The 16,340-nt window shown below is 35.9% G+C and overlaps 2 protein-coding genes across 2 annotated transcripts; both read left to right on the plus strand.

Moving 5' to 3' along the window:
* Positions 1 to 511: 511 nt before the first annotated feature.
* Positions 512 to 10,487, plus strand: LOC140784257 (HVA22-like protein k). The gene is made up of 8 exons (XM_073131548.1): positions 512 to 768; positions 1,832 to 1,890; positions 1,983 to 2,080; positions 5,845 to 5,896; positions 7,212 to 7,275; positions 7,909 to 8,004; positions 8,307 to 8,379; positions 9,905 to 10,487. Exons 1-8 carry the CDS (start codon positions 736 to 738, stop codon positions 10,015 to 10,017), a joined length of 588 nt encoding a protein of 195 aa, XP_072987649.1. The 5' UTR covers positions 512 to 735; the 3' UTR covers positions 10,018 to 10,487.
* A 657-nt stretch (positions 10,488 to 11,144) lies between these two features.
* On the plus strand, positions 11,145 to 15,462 carry LOC140784256 (uncharacterized). The gene is made up of 4 exons (XM_073131547.1): positions 11,145 to 11,535; positions 13,312 to 13,935; positions 14,339 to 14,514; positions 14,610 to 15,462. The coding sequence occupies exons 1-4, from the start codon at positions 11,477 to 11,479 to the stop codon at positions 15,206 to 15,208; spliced, it is 1,458 nt and encodes a 485-aa protein (XP_072987648.1). The 5' UTR covers positions 11,145 to 11,476; the 3' UTR covers positions 15,209 to 15,462.
* The last annotated feature ends 878 nt before the right edge of the window (positions 15,463 to 16,340 follow it).

Raw genomic sequence — 16,340 nt, forward strand, 5'->3', positions numbered from 1 at the left:
CGTAAATACCTTTGTCTTGACAAGCTCAGGGTTGCTTACCATCATCTTCTTAAATAAATGAAGCTTGAAGCTTGAAGACTTTACGGATTGTTTGAGAAAGATGACTCAAACGTGCTGAATAATAGCTATAATATAAAATCTGTACCAGATGAATGGACGACGTGCAATAGCTCATATGCTTTAATATCTTACAAAGGAAAAGAGGCACAAACTCTCTGCATGAACCAGTCATAAGATCGTGGGCATGCCAATTTTTAAATGTAACATTTTGTTGAGAGAAACTGGTGATCAAAACCCAGGTAAAAATAGCTTTCTGCGTTTAATTTACTGCCATGCGATTAGGAAATAATTCTCCAATTTTATTCACCGATAACCAATTATAATTTGACATGGCTGATGGGTTGAAGTATTTGTACATATCGATCAAATCGCATCGTTAAGTGAAGTCCTCGATGTGGGCCTAACTCTGACCTGGCTTAGTCGCTTAGGCAATGGTTCAGCCGTTCAGGTCGGTTCGGGTCCAGTCCGGGCTAAGGTCCACCGACGTCGAATTCCTTTTTATGCGAACCAGAGCGCAACGCTAAGTTTGGCAAACTCGCCACAACCGCTGCTTAGTGCTTACATAATTTTGCTCTCTCCTCAATTAACAAAGAGGAAACAAGCGGCGAGCTGACTCGCGCTTGGCCGCGACCGCGGACATCCCTAGGAAGTTGCTTGAGATCCGGATCCGTCGTCATGGCTCTTCTCGGATCCGCCGTCTCCGGCGAGGTATGAAACCCTTATCTCCTGCTAATTTATCTTTTCTTTCTTCGGTCTGAGTTAATCTCCCGGTTTCTTTGGATCCCCAGATTTCGAACGAGGTTTTGTACTCTTCCTTTATCGTCTTGTTTTGTCTTCACTTTCGTGGCGATGTGTAGGTACGCCTATGAGGTATATGCGGAGTGTATTGATCTAAGAGCGTTAAAATTAGGGCTGCCTAATTAATTTTTATATTTATTGGGAGGGTGAACACATTGAAAAGAAGTAGAAATTTGACTTCATTAGTTGCATGGTTTTCCGTTTGAGGTTTTTTTTTTGGGGGGGGGGGGGGGTCAGTTTCTAGTTATAATGTCAAAGACATTCTGTCTAAGTTATCGTTACAAAAATAATATACTTAATTGATCGAATGGATAGATTTTCCATATCCCAATAATAACAGGCCCATTTCATGAATAAAAATGTTACGAATTAACCAACCTCCAAATCATTTGGTTACATACCACATCTTGTTGTTGGGTCAAAACCATAAATTTAGACTAAATGGGGCTAACGTTCAGTTTGGTGAAGTGAAATTGTTGAATAATCAAAGATTAGATACATGAGGATACTAGGAAGTTTGTTCGTACAAGTCATCGGATCTATCAATCCTTTAACTGAACAATTTGAAATATTTTTCTGTTGAATTATTTTGAACAGTTAACTCTTTACCATATATATATATATATATTATGGATGACAGGATCATAGCGCCTTTGAATTGTGCTGGAGTGACATTTCTTCAGCATGCATTGATCTAGAGTGGTCATAAACTCATAATCCGATAGGCTACAGAGAATGACTTTGGTTATTAAATGATTGAGCAACCCATTTCCTTGACTTATGGGGTTAAACATTTAATAATTTTCACAAGTCAGTTGTCATTTATTTGTTCTATTCTACCGAATGCTCATTTGTTGTCAAGTGGTTTCTCTGGTTTCTGATGATCATCTATTTTACTTGAACTTCTATTAACTTGAATTTGCCCTTGCAAATTAATTTTTAGATTAACATGATACTATATTATTATGAGTAGGTAGGATTGCGGTTGTTGCTAAGCCCGATTGGTTCTAATGTTGTCCTTCGAACAGCTTGGTGAGTTTTGATATCATCTGCTTCTAGTTGCACATGAGGAAACATATATTTGCCGTGATGTAGCTTTATGTGTCATTTTCTGGTTACTGCAGTTGTGCGGTGGGGATTGGTCTACCTGTCTACTCTACTTTCAAAGCTATAGAGAAGAAGGATCAGAATGAGCAAGAGAAGTGGCTCTTATATTGGGCAGGTTATCTATAGATGTATCTGTGTTGTTGTTTAAACATTTGGAACAATCTATTTTGCTTCTTTATTTCCTTTGTTTCAAAGGGCAAAGGGAGAATTTATTCGGCACATGCTTGAATAGTTCTGTTTTCTACATGGACTATGGCCCATACATGGGTTTAACTTTTCCCCAAAGATACCATAGATATCCTAACTCTATGTTTTTGCATTTAGCTCTTTGTCACAGATGGAAGGTGAGGAACATGATCCCTCTAGCATGATGATGTTATGTCTATTTGTTATATATCTGCTTGCCTTTTTCCTTGAAAGTTTAGCATGAATGTTTAAGATGAATCACGATCTGTGCTTACTCATCTAGAACCTGTAATGATTATACAGTATGACATAGCTTGAGAAGGCTCCAGTGGAAATAAAGTGTTGGCAAAAGTTGTGGTGAGATGCTTGTAAATCTTAAGTAAGATTTCTTAGTGTCAGAGAATTACGGTCTACCAAATAATCAAGTGAGGAATAGCCTGCTCGAAGAATTTACAGTGTCTAAACCATATGCTGCTCCAAGTCATGCAAATGAGAAGAAAACAGTATCTACTAGATTATGAATGATTCCAGGTTAAAAGGGAAGAAATTGTAGTGCTCCATTGATTTTTTGATCAGCTACTTCTTGTAGGACAAATATGAGACTTTAGTTTTTATGTTACTGTATAGCTTTGTTTTCTATATGCAAGTTCTTATTTTTTTCTCAAGGGAGAATATATCACATGATATTAGGACATATAAAAGTTAAATCTCTTCTGGAAATTTCTTAAATTATTACGATCTATTTAGGAAATTCAAGTGTGTAGTGTGTACTACTAAGTTCCAAATACTAGCTGATTCTTGTAAGGGCTTCTTCCAGAATTATGAACTTCCAACTTTCTAGTCTAGCTATTTATGTATCTTTATATGTATGAAGAGACTGGGGTTAGTATTCCAACATTACTAGACTGATTCAGATCCATGGTGTAGATCTTTTCCTTAAATTTAAATTTTAGACTGATGGAAGCTATTGAAATGAGGGGCGCACAGTATATCCCTAGTGTGGTATGGTATTGAAGTTTGCAAAGTACAGAATGTGTGGTGTGGTATTGAAGTTTGCATTATCACATATCAAAGAAAAAATGTGACTGATTATTTCTTAATGGTTTGTGACTTTGTTCTGGTTGTCTATAAGTTCTACTTTTAGTTTAAGATCATGAAATACAAAAGTATTAAATATTGTGCTGAGTTTGATTCATATGCAAAAGAACAACCACAAGTAAGTTCAGTAAAAACTTTTAAGCTACTTAGGACTTGAGAAATTTTGAGTGTTGTAGTGTTGCACAAAATACGGGCTCATGCCTTAGGGAACTTCTTTCCAAAAAATGGGATTCTTGAGTTTCTAATCTTGTTGTCCTTTTGCTGATTTGGCTTGTAAGAAAATGAAATCAACAAGCTTAGGTTGTGGAGACTAGCAGTTAAAAGCAACTATACTGAAATGGATCTGTAATGTAGGTCACATGCTTAAACATGAATTTGCTTGGAGCATGTCTCAAGGTCTTGAAAGGCAGTGAGCCATGTTCTTTCATGGGTTGAATTGGGGTCGGAGAAAGGTCGAGGGGTATGTAGGTAGGTTATTTTATCCAGTGCTTTACATTTTAGTACTTATATGATAACTTCATTAGTATATCTTTGTTAATATGGTACAGATATATTGCTATAAAATTATATACTTTTCTATGAGATGTTATTGTGTTCTTGTGGTTAAGCAACGTTACATACAAGTCAGAATTGGAAACATGCACCCTTCCATTTTAGCAAATTCACATCTCATGTTTCTTTCACCGAGTATGATGATTATGCATTATCACCAGTACAAGAAGTCCTCTGATTAATTATTTCGATATTTCCTTTGCCATCCTTGGAATGACTAGACACCATGTTGCACTCTCATGTGTCTTAATGAAGCAGATCATGTGAAATAAGCATAAGTGAGAAGGTAAATATGCATCAAGCCATTTGGCTCCCTAGGCATTGGAATAGACAGTAAGGAGGGTAACCAGTTCAAATGACTATGGAGTCGTTTGGCAAAGTGGGATGAAATGGGATAAGGGGGTTTATCTGGGATAGAACCCCCTTTCTCTTTAAATTCTTTAATAGGGGAAAAAAGGGATAAAGAAGGGGTTAAACCCCTTCTTTTCGGGTTATCTTTATCTCAGCTTTTAGGTAGGAGCCTGGGATAAGAAAATTGGGATATTTTACCCAATTATCCCTACTTTTCAAATGATTAAATTGTTCCTCCCAAAAAGCCAAATTACTATTATAATGAGTATAATATATATTTGTAATGATTATAATATATTAGATTATATTATCAAATTATAATGTGACTATAATATAATATAGTAGAATATCTTTATAGTGAATTTTTTTTTATATGAAATGTTCATTTGTGATGGTATCTATCTTGTGTAGATTATGATTAATTAAATTAAATTATCTTTTGCTAGAAATTCTAAAAATAATTGTGATATAATAATATAATTTTAGTAAAATAAAATTGCAATTTTTATTTTATTTTAAACCTATTTCTTATTTCTCTAAAAAAATAAATAATAAATATCTATCTACATTGAACTAGAAAAAGGGCAGCAAGGTCAATTTTAATCATGTTTATCTCTTATCTCAACTATCACAACAGAATATCATCTTATCCTATATTTTATCTCAACACTTATCCTTTTTTGGGTAACCAAACACCTAACAAAAAATTGGGATAAAAACTTTCTTTATCCCGGGATAAGTCTTCATTTCTCAATTTTCCTTATTCCTTTGCCAGACTGACCCTAAGATATTTGACATCTTGCTGGTAGAGCCGAAAGGCTTCTTGGATGTGAATGAATGATTTTGCAAGAGGAGCTAAAATGGAATTGTTTCTATTAATGTCAGATGAGTTTGCACCCTTCCACTGTTCTAAAATGCAGTCCATGTGCCCATCTAGGCAGCCACATATGCGTTAGCGGTTCCTATGCCACCCTGCATAGGACAGCCACATGAATTATTGAAGTGTTAGTGCATTAACTTTTTGCAATTAGAACTATCACTAGACATACACAACAAATTCTTGCCGAGAGAGTTATTAATCTGCCATAGTTCTTTTCAAGATCTTCTATTTTGGGTTTCAACTTGCATCAGCATATATTATCAATTTATGATGGTTAACTATCAAATGCAAAATATTTAGAAATGCATTGGCACACTGCATATGCACCATGTAGCCCTTGATTGCCTGCCTACTGGCTGGTGCCTTTAGAACACATTGATGGTTTTTTTTTCTCAGACAGAATTTAGTAAACAGTTGTCAGAGAGATATTTTCTCTTTTGGCACAACAAGATGCTTTCTAGTTTATTACTTGTTGAGTGTGGAAGTTAACAACTTCTTTATAGAGAAGCTATTTCATTTTCTGAAATGTAGTTCAGAAAGTATTTCAAAAATCATTTGAAAATCCCGCTTTCTTTTATTTTCCTTTTGAACAGGATCCTCATTCCTTTATCTGTGGTCAATATGTTAGCTAATAGGAGCCCCTGTGCTTTGTCATTTCATTATTTGTATTCTTAGAAAGTCTAAATACTTCCTGGTTTGAGAGAACAGCTTTTATTTTCTCGTTATTTACTACCAGTTGTAAGTTTGATAGTTATTTATATGCTTTCTAACATCTAACATTTCAACCTATAATTCGGCTCATCTTTTTGCAGCATATGGATCATTTAGTCTTGTGGAGGTGTTTTCTGACAAAATACTTTCATGGTAACTTTTGTTGGTCTGAAAAGCTCTCCTTTTTATTATATACTTCTTTTATAGAATGAATATCTGTTGGCTGGTTATTGTACATCTTTCTCTTTTGGTTAATATGTTCTAATGTGGTTACTTTAAAATAGATGATTCTACCTGCCAACTGGTTTTGTAACTTTTAACAAGCCTTTTTCTCGATTATTTTTTCTTGGCCAGAAAAATATTGGCACCAATTGTTAGATGATTGATGTAAGGTGAGGGTAGTCTGTGGAAATTTGCCAATTCTTTCTTGGCATTTTTGTATCATCTTTGAATTAGGCTATCCTTGGTCCATGGGTTGGATGAGAGTGAGCTCAGTAATAATGTAATGAAGCTGAAGGAAAATGTCACAGAAGTTAGAACATGTACCTATAATTTCTAGATGATAACAGCTGATGATGGGTTTTCTAATACACTCAATGTATGTCCTTTGCCTACATATTTTATTGAGCAATAGCAACAGGGAAGTGGATCCTACTTGTTTAGGATTAGTGTCTCCAGTTTAAATGGAGCATTCCTTTTTCCTGACAGCAGAATCTTAGTTTGCTCAAGTGTCGCGGATGATCATAGCCTATTCTAAAAGTTGGAATCAAAGGCTTGATTTTTGTTCTGCCTTGTGGATTATTACCTCCTGTGTCATCTCAGGCCACTTGTTCATCCTGTATTAGAAATTTAGCATACTGAATCTAGGGATCTATTGAGGTTACAATGAATGGGAAGTTCTTAAGCTCACCTTAATTACTTTAGTTCATGGTTGAATACATACTAACTTTCTTGGGCTTTGTGTCGAATAAATAACTGACAGTAGGATATGAGTTACTTTTGAAGCCTTCTTATATTTAATTTATTCTTAGCAAATCTTATACTGATTATATTGGTAGATCCACCAGAAATATGCTAGTGAATTTCTTTTCTTGAGCGACAAAACTCTCATAATCTAGTTGAAGGTCATGACAAAATTAAGTTAAGAAAGAGATCATGCAATGAGCTTTTGAACCAACAGGAATTTCATGCTTGCTTATTTACATATTAATTTTAGCCTAAAGCAGATATTGAAATTATTTCTTGTCTTTTTCTGTAACCTTTCTAGTGTTTAAGATAGAATAGTACTATTGACATTGTTCTTAATTTTAGCTTCATTTTATGACATTGGGCTCTAGTTTATTGTTATAGTTATTAAGTAGCTCTGCCTGCAGTGCACAATGCAAGCCATATTAGCTGCATATCTTGACTACCAACTACCAACTACATGAAGATTTATACTTCGATCTGGTATCTTTCTATCTTGCAGGTTTCCTGTGTACTACCATATGAAGTTTGCTTTTCTTGTTTGGCTCCAACTTCCATCGAATAATGTACGTAAATTAAAATATTCAATACCAACTCTCTTTCTCTTTTTTAGTTTTTGCATGTCAAATACCAGTTTTAGGTATTCCATTGAAGGACTTTTTTCTTATAAGCTCTCAAAACTTAATGGATTGAGATCTGCTAGAAACAGAGTATATTGTTTTAATGAGAGTGAAAGAATTTAAGGCATTGAGATCATATATATTAGCTACCTGGCTGGTGATATGATAAGACATTAATAATAATATAACAAGCTAACATGATTACACAGCTTGTCACCCCCCACCCCCCTAATAAAAATTCTTTATTACCTTCCAACATGATTTATCTTTTAATTTCTTGGGCTGGAAAAACTGGTGACAGATTTCTAATTGGAAGTGAAATAAGGGTATTTTGGCTTTATTTCATGAAGTTCAAACATTTTCATTTAGTGACCTGCAGAATGTATTGTGGCAAGTACTTCCAGCTTACTTCCTTTTCATGTGGTTGAGGCAATCAGAATTAAGACAATTTAGATCATGATGATTTTGTGTTGACTTTCATGCCTATATGTTTTCCTGGTCTACCTATTTTGCAGAATTCAATTTCATTAGTTGTGGAAATCTTTTTATGGTACTTAATGATTTGTTTTGTCTTTCCAGGGATCAAAACATTTATATGCTAGACACTTGCGTCCATTCCTGCTGAAGCACCAAGCTGGAATTGATAGACTACTTGGTTTCCTATCCAATGAGATTGTATGATCCTTTTTTACTTCTTCCTTTTTTATAGTTAAGTAATAAGGGGGCCATTTAAGTATCATCCTTTATTTCTTCTGATGCCTTTGTATTTTCCTATGCATTTGCAAGTGTTTGTGCATGCTAGGAGTATGAGGATTTTATTTTTTGGAGCCCTTTTCTTCTTTGGAACTTCTAGCACACATTTGTTTGAACTTCTAAACAACTGTTAGAAAGTTTGTCTTGATTGACAAATTATGAAATGATCACTCTTTTTCATACGCCAACAACATAATGATGTATCATGTTTTGTTGTTGAACAGAATAAATTTGTCACTAATCATCAAGGAGAAATCCATTTCTTAAAGGCTGTGGCTATTAAGTGTGCGAGGACAGGTACAGAAGATACTTTCAGCAACTTGTAATATACTTTTTGTGGCATTGTTCTTGCAAGTTCTATTTTTAAGCATATTTCTTGCAGCATCTTTTTATCTCATATTCTAAATTTCTAATCAATTTTGTTGAGCAGGAGCCCAAATTTTTAGCTCAAAACAAAATAGTACTGGGTTTTTGGATTCGTACTCTAAGCCTTCCATATTAAGACTGCCATGTTTAGAAGAAATCCTATATGACCAAGACTAGGATTCTCTTTCTGGTATATCTGAAGAATAAAACTTATTCTCCAATGAACTTGGGCTGAATGAAGCTATATACCAATAATCTTATTAGTTTGCAGAAAGATGAAATATGTTGGTAGTAAATTGCTGAAATAGATTATTTGCCAATACCCAATGTGGAAGAAACAATCTGCTGGTCAGAGTGACAGAAGTAGATTATCCACCAGTGATCTTGGTGGAAAAAGTCATCTGCCAATTTTCTTGGCAACATGATGATAAAATGTTGAATATCTACTGAGTACCTAATAAGGTCATTGGAAAGTGAAAATCAGACAAATAGGATGTATGATGCAGAAAAACACTAATCTTCCAGACTTCCGTCATTCCTGAACGATCTCCGGTAGGTATGAGGAAGCAGAATAAGAACTTTCACTGGATTAAACCCTCAGAACCTATTGGACCACTTAATAAGAAGGCAATACTTGTTCTAAGATGGGAATGATTTCTATTACTGGCCCAAAGATAAATGTATTGATAATGGCTCGTCTTTGTGTAACAATATACAGTAAAAAGGAACTCCATGCAATTTGTATTTGTCATTGCATTAATAGTAAGAACTAACGATTACCACAAGTGTTACCATTTGAAAATAGCAATCAAGAATGCCAATATGGCTTCTTTGATTTAAATTATTGCACTAAATGTAAGGGGATAATTATTGTGAATCATTTAACCGGTATAACATTTTTGGAGTCTTTAATGGTTTGATACTTTACTAGTGGAACTAATAAAATCAGCTCCTTACTGTACGTGTCCATTGTACTGTTTCACTCCCCTTAGGACCAAACACGGTTTCATGATCTGAATTCAATCATTTTTCACATAGCCATGCTATGATGTAGTGCGGTACTGAGGAGTGATATCAGCATCATGATATGACTCTTTTTATAATGCTTAGATTAGTAGTTAGAAGAAAATAAATGATATCAGCATCATAATATGACTCTTTTTATAAGGATTATGTTTATAGATCCATTAAAACTACAGGCTCCTTTTTAGGTGTTAGATGGAAAGAGAGAAAAAATCTATGTCCACTGCTCTCCTCCGACAATTATGGACTTACATGGCTCAAGCATAGTGATTTTTGTGCAGCAAATTGTCTTGAAGTCATTGCTAATCATTTCTGGCATTTTCTTTTAGCTTTCTCGAGTCTGTCAAAAGTCCGCAATTTTTTTCTGGTGTCTTGCTAGATAAGTTCTCTTCTTGCTTATGGTTAACTAATTCTTTTGCATTGTGCATTCCAGCAAATCAGATGGTCAAGGACATAACTGAGCCAGTACAAACCCGAGGGCGCTATATGATTGAGGATTCAAATCCTCCAGCAAGAGAACAGACTGGGGACTCAGACCCAGAGTGATAATTGACTTCTAACATGCCTTAACATGTTACGTCTCATCTTGTCCATTTCTTTCATCATGTCGGCTGTAAATATGATAGGTTTGGCTAGTGGCATGTCTATGTTTAGAAGCCTGGCATGGTGCAATGATCAATCATCTAGAGACCCTTGCCATCTCAAGCTACAAATGTTTTCTTCAAACGAGTTCTCAGTATTCCGTAAGATGGATTTTGCATGTTAGATACGGGCAATTGCAGATATTGTAAGATATTTTCTTCCTGATTTACAGAACTCCACCTGAGGAATTTTTGATAATTTTCTACTGAAGCAAGCCTACAGGAAGTTGGATTTAACTCTATATATAGGGTATACTGTTGATGCTGCTTTCTGCAGCCATACGGAAGTTTCTTTGTTTTCCTTATCCTTCTCTTGATGAATAACTATGTTTGCATTTGCTATTTGATGACTACACGTAATTTTATTGAGCGGTATGAGTTACACTGGTGATATGGATTCAAAAATTTTGCTGTTATTCCTGTAAAAAAATTGAAGTATTTCCTATCTCAATCCGTTCTTGTTTTATGCTATCTTATTTTTTTAGTTTGAAATCTTGTTTATGGTTGTCAATATAGATTCCTCAATCCAGATTCACTACTTGATAGGAAATATCTTCTTCTTATGAAATCTCTATAGGAAAATTTATCTGCACCATTGGCAGGAACGCATTGCTGTCGCTCCCCTCAGATTCTGATGTTGGCAAACGCGAGCTTATGCTGAGGATTAGCTGATGAAAATAGACTCTTCCTATTATTCCACAAATGAATGATAATATTTATAGGACAGATTCTTTTGGTGGATAAATTTATGAGGACTAATTTGTTCAAATACTTTGCGTTTGCTAGTTCTATATTCTAATTAAATATATGCTTCTTTAGTTTACTCAATTGTAACACAGATAAAACTCTCTATTAATTTATCTGATTGTATGGATAAGGGCGATGGATAATATTCTCTCATGAGCTACTGGTCAATGGGAGTAACCTTTCTTATTTTCCACACCGTGGTATTAAAAATAGAAAGACCCCGTGAGCAGTGAGCACCCAAGACCTGCTTGGATAAATCCAAGACGAGGGATGTCACTTTGCGGTGATCTTAATTTGAGTCACTAGTCAACCAATCCAACGTGCTCCCCTGGTCACTGTTGCCGTTACGCTCCGAAGAATTTTTTTTAATCTCTTACCCCTCTCCTTTCACCAATCACCACCCACGACTATCCCCTCAGATCCCTATTCTATCTCTCTTGGCCTCCTCGTAATGGTCACCATCTTTAGGTATGATTCCTCTGTTGATTAAAAGAAGATAGAGGAAAAGGGGGAGATTAAGAGACGTAGAGAGGCGCCGGTGGAGGCGGCGGCGGAGGAGGAGGTGGTGGAGGTGGGTGGGAGGAAAAGTCTCGTTCTTTTGGTGATCTAGTCCTGCTATGAGAAACAGGGCTCGACATTCCACAGTCTGGACGTCGACTCCTCACGGAAAGATGAGGTGAGTTTTGTTTTGATTGTTAGGTAAGGTAGATCTTTATAATTACTGTTCGGATTAGTTTTTTTGGTCCATGGATTAGGTTGAGATATAGGTGGAAATGGAATGATTATTATTTTTTTATGCTCTTCATTTGTGATCTTTAAGTAAATATGGCACATGCATATGTTTTTACTTTTGTATTTTACAGATTTACGTTGGATCTTAGCAACTGTGCTATGATAAGGAGACAATTGATGGTGTCTTAGTTTTGTGGTTTTCGTTTTGGGATGATTTAATGAAAAGCAAGAGTTTAAATGTAGGACTTTGATATGGTCAGATTTGGAACCTACGTCACCTGGACCCCTGGCCCTGGTTGATGTGATACAGTTTTGTCATTGTTGTTTAGAAGCTATAATATGTGATCTTTACGTGGTAATAATAATATAGATATCATCCAATTATAGCTTTAATAGATAGGGATCACCTTGTTTGACATGATACAAGTTTTATTAATTGTATTTCAAGGAAATAATATTATTATGACTTGAAATATTACTTGATGGATTGAGTGATATGACTAGGAGGAAACCTGGATTTATTTTGAATGAATCCTTAGTTTTGTTTATGGAGCAAATGATTTGAAGATACAATTTCAATATTGTTCCAGGAGTCGATCAAATGTATATTGAAGAGACGACTCCAACACTGATTTCTTAGTTGATGGTTTGAAGTCTATAAATTATAAAATTCGGGATGACTTGATTAGCATGCTTGCTTGAAAGCAAACAATGAGTGGAAGTTGAATATTCATAATTTGATAATTTACTTTTCTACATCCGGTGAAAGAGGACATTCATTTCAAAAGACCTACCATTTTCCATTTTATTCTTCACTTTAACAGTTCTGTCATATTCATAACTGCTAAGGGCACTTTAAAGTTTTCCTAAACCTGAAATTGAGATGAGTGCATTGAATGGAGAAAAAGGATATATAGCGAAACCCAAATGTTTGGGAGTCGGTTGTTCTTTTATATAAGAAAATCTTTCCGAGCACCTGTAAGCCCTATATTCCTTTTTATTTTATTTGCTTCTGATCTGCTATAAACACTATGATTTAAAAATCATGTTAGACCTTGAATTCCTATTTTGTATATGGGCTGGGTTGCTTCTGTCAATCTAAAGACTTTGAATCTTCTTTACCGATATAATCTTGTGTTAGTCCGTTATGAGCTACTTGAGCTATTGAAATAATTTATTTTTCATGCATCAATAGTCTTTTCTTTTTCTGATGATTATCTTTTCAGACTTTCCAGGATGTACTCAAATTCATGTTTTATGATATATTTTAAAATTCATAGTGGTTATGTTTTTATGGCCAGGGTTAAGCCATCTGTTTTTTGTGGAAGTTGCACACTTGTTGCTTGGTTTGCAATCTAAATGCTATCTTTCTTGAGACATAAGTATTAAATCTTGTTGAATGCTCTGGCTAAATTGCCACGGAATGCTTCTAAAGGATATCCATTATCAACTGAAGGAGTTCCATGGTGTACTGACTACTGAGCACTCTAAATCTCTCTTGCATATAAAAAAATTAGATGTTATGTTGGACACTTCAGCACTTCGGTGCCATTCTTGTTAGAACGAGTGATCTATGCCATGAAGAGTAGTATAAGAAAAGTAGTCAGCAGTCAGCACCTATACATGTTGCAGAAGGAATTTCTGTAATACTAGGTAGTTGTTTCTTCTATTTGTTTGATATTATGTAACATATCATGATATATTTCTTTGCAAATGACAGAGGAAAAACGATATTTGGATTATCTCTCTCTCTTATTCTTATCAACCTGGTTTCTATAATGGAACGTGCGGATGAGAATCTCCTTCCAGCTGTCTATAAGGAAGTCAGTGAAGCATTTAGTGCTGGCCCTACTGAGCTCGGATACCTTACATTTATAAGGAACTTTGTGCAGGCAATATCATCTCCCCTGGCAGGTATACTAGCACTTCATTATGATCGTCCTGCAGTGTTGGCAATGGGTACTGCATGCTGGGCTCTCTCTACAGCTGCAGTAGGTCTCAGTCAGCATTTTCAGCAAGTTGCTTTCTGGAGGGCAGTCAATGGCTTTGGGCTAGCCATTGTTATCCCGGCACTCCAATCTTTCATTGCTGATAGTTACATGGATGGTTCACGTGGTGCGGGTTTTGGATTGTTGAACCTTGTTGGTTCCATAGGGGGCATAGGAGGTAGCATTTTGGCAACCATTATGGCTGGGCAAAATTATTGGGGAATACCAGGATGGCGTTGTGCCTTCATCATGATGGCATCATTGAGTTTGCTCATTGGACTTCTTGTGTTCTTGTTTGTTGTCGATCCTAGAAGAGCATCTAATGTCTCTCTTGCAGCTGAGGTGGATTCTGAGAGGTAGCTGTCTTTCTTTTAATTTCTGAAGGATTTTCATTTTCCTAACTTATCATGTGCATACCAACATATGAGGTTAAAAAGGATGATCAGTGTTTTTTTCCCCCTTTTTGCTTAGCAAGAATTGATGATAATGAATACAAAGTGCTAATGGTAACTTAGTAAACTGATTTTACATGAGTAGTTCATAAAACATTCTATGCTGGTATTCATAGCCTTTATCCAATAATATTCTTGGAAACTTTGCCTACTATTAAAAGCATGCCAAGATATATCGATTCAAACATATTAGTTAGCATCATTGCTAGATGTCCCTCTAGATATAGTCTTTCCTTTGGTGGACTTGTTCTAGGTTGCATGCTGCTTGATTCTTTGGTAGACCATAATACTTCTAGGGGTTTCTCAGGTATAATCTGGTCAGCAAAGGTATTGGGCGTTCACCTTCTATCTGGAGTGAGTCGTGGTTTGCAATGAGATCTGTTATGAAAGTGCATACATTTCAGATCATTGTCTTGCAGGGCATGGTTGGTTCACTGCCATGGACAGCTATTGTATTCTTCACAATGTGGTTCGAATTGATTGGTATGAACAAAGTTGAAATATTTGACATTGATAATTCAACTTTCAAACACCGTTCATTTTCTATATTTTCTGCTTAATTTAATCTCTGCTTTCAGGTTTTGATAATAAAAGCTCAGCAGCCCTCATCAGTCTTTTTGCCATAGGCTGTTCCACAGGCTCCCTACTTGGTGGAGTTATAGCAGATAGAATTTCACGGTATTTTCCAGACACAGGTCGTGTGATGTGTGCTCAGTTCAGTGCCTTCATGGGCATTCCCTTCTCATGGATTCTCCTTTCAGTTATTCCTCAGTCAGCAAAGAATTGGTATCCCTTTGCTGTAACTCTCTTTCTTATGGGGCTCACAATCAGCTGGTGTGCCACCTGTGCCAACAACCCCATGTTTGCGGAGGTAGTCCCTTCAAAACACCGCACCATGATTTACGCCTTTGATCGTGCATTTGAAGGTTCATTCTCTTCGTTTGCGGCTCCTGTTGTCGGAATCCTTACAGAGAAGATCTATGGTTATGATTCAAAGTCTGTAAGTTTAGCAAATGGATCTGTGCAGGGGGCATTAGCACTTTCAAAAGGGTTATTAACCATGACAGTCATTCCTTTCGGCATGTGCTGCTTGTTCTACAGCCCTTTGTATGTTACATTCAGACGTGACCGTGAGAATGCTAGAATAGCTACTAGTAAGGAACAGGAGCTGACATGATTAAGACTAGGCATGCTGTTTATGGCTATAGCATGTCTTCTCAATTAAGATCTCACCTTGCAAGCAGATTGATTGTTAGTCGTGATTAGGTTTGTCATATTAATTTGTTAACATAAAGTGCCATCTATTTTTATTTTGGCAGATTACAGAGGAAATGTACTTAAAATATTGCACGAAGCATGAGCCTGTACCGTTCCTCCAAGATAATTAGACTTTCTGGCTCTTATACAAGATGGATGCTGAATCTATTTAAATGCTGGATTCCAAGATGTTTCTTATCAATCTTGACACTGATCTTATACACAAATGAAGACTGTTGAGTGACTGGTGGAGTGTCATCATATATGATTATATATTTTAAACACTATTTTAGTAATACATTTATTTTCTTATGCATGAATAAATTGTTTGAACATCTTATTGATTTACAATTTAACAGGACAACAAGGTATGACACCAACTAACAATCAAGATAGCTCGCCAAGCAAATCACCTCCCCTAACATAAAGATCCTCATTGAAAAAATTACCAAAAGAATATCACAGTAAGATCTTTCTTCTATTCCCATTCATCAATTTGATTGGTTCCATCCCTTTGAACATGCAACTACCCAAAAAGAAAAAAAAAATGCAATTACAAAATAAATCATCTATGCACTATCTCCAGCTGCACATGCAATTGTTCTGCATTAATCCAGATCTGCATCTGAGCAAAGTGAAATTTAGACTCTGGCCTCTGCAGCTGTGATTGCCATGGGGTTCAAACTCGATTTCTCCTCGCGAGGATAAAATTGACACTGTGCACTCTCTCATGCTTCATGCCTTTCTGTTCTGCCGCATGACAGGATATACTTGTTGCCATGTCCCTTTCGATGTCATATTTGAAATATAGTGCCCTTATTGTGAAGTGCTATTGGATATCCTTGTTTGGCTAAGTCATGCCTCTCCTCTTACATGGAAAGCTTACATTCTGGTCTTACATTTGGAAGTTGTTACAACTGAATTGTGTTCTTAGTTCATTAGCAATGTGAATGGAAGAGGAGGAATGGATATGCTACCTGAAACATTATCAAGGACAAACATTAGTTATCGCATCTTGATGCGATAACAGACTTTCAGAATAAACTTACACA

The sequence above is a fragment of the Typha latifolia genome, chromosome 3 (assembly GCF_019914945.1).
Source record: "Typha latifolia isolate L0001 chromosome 3, TyphaL0001v2, whole genome shotgun sequence".
Lineage (NCBI taxonomy): Eukaryota > Viridiplantae > Streptophyta > Magnoliopsida > Poales > Typhaceae > Typha > Typha latifolia.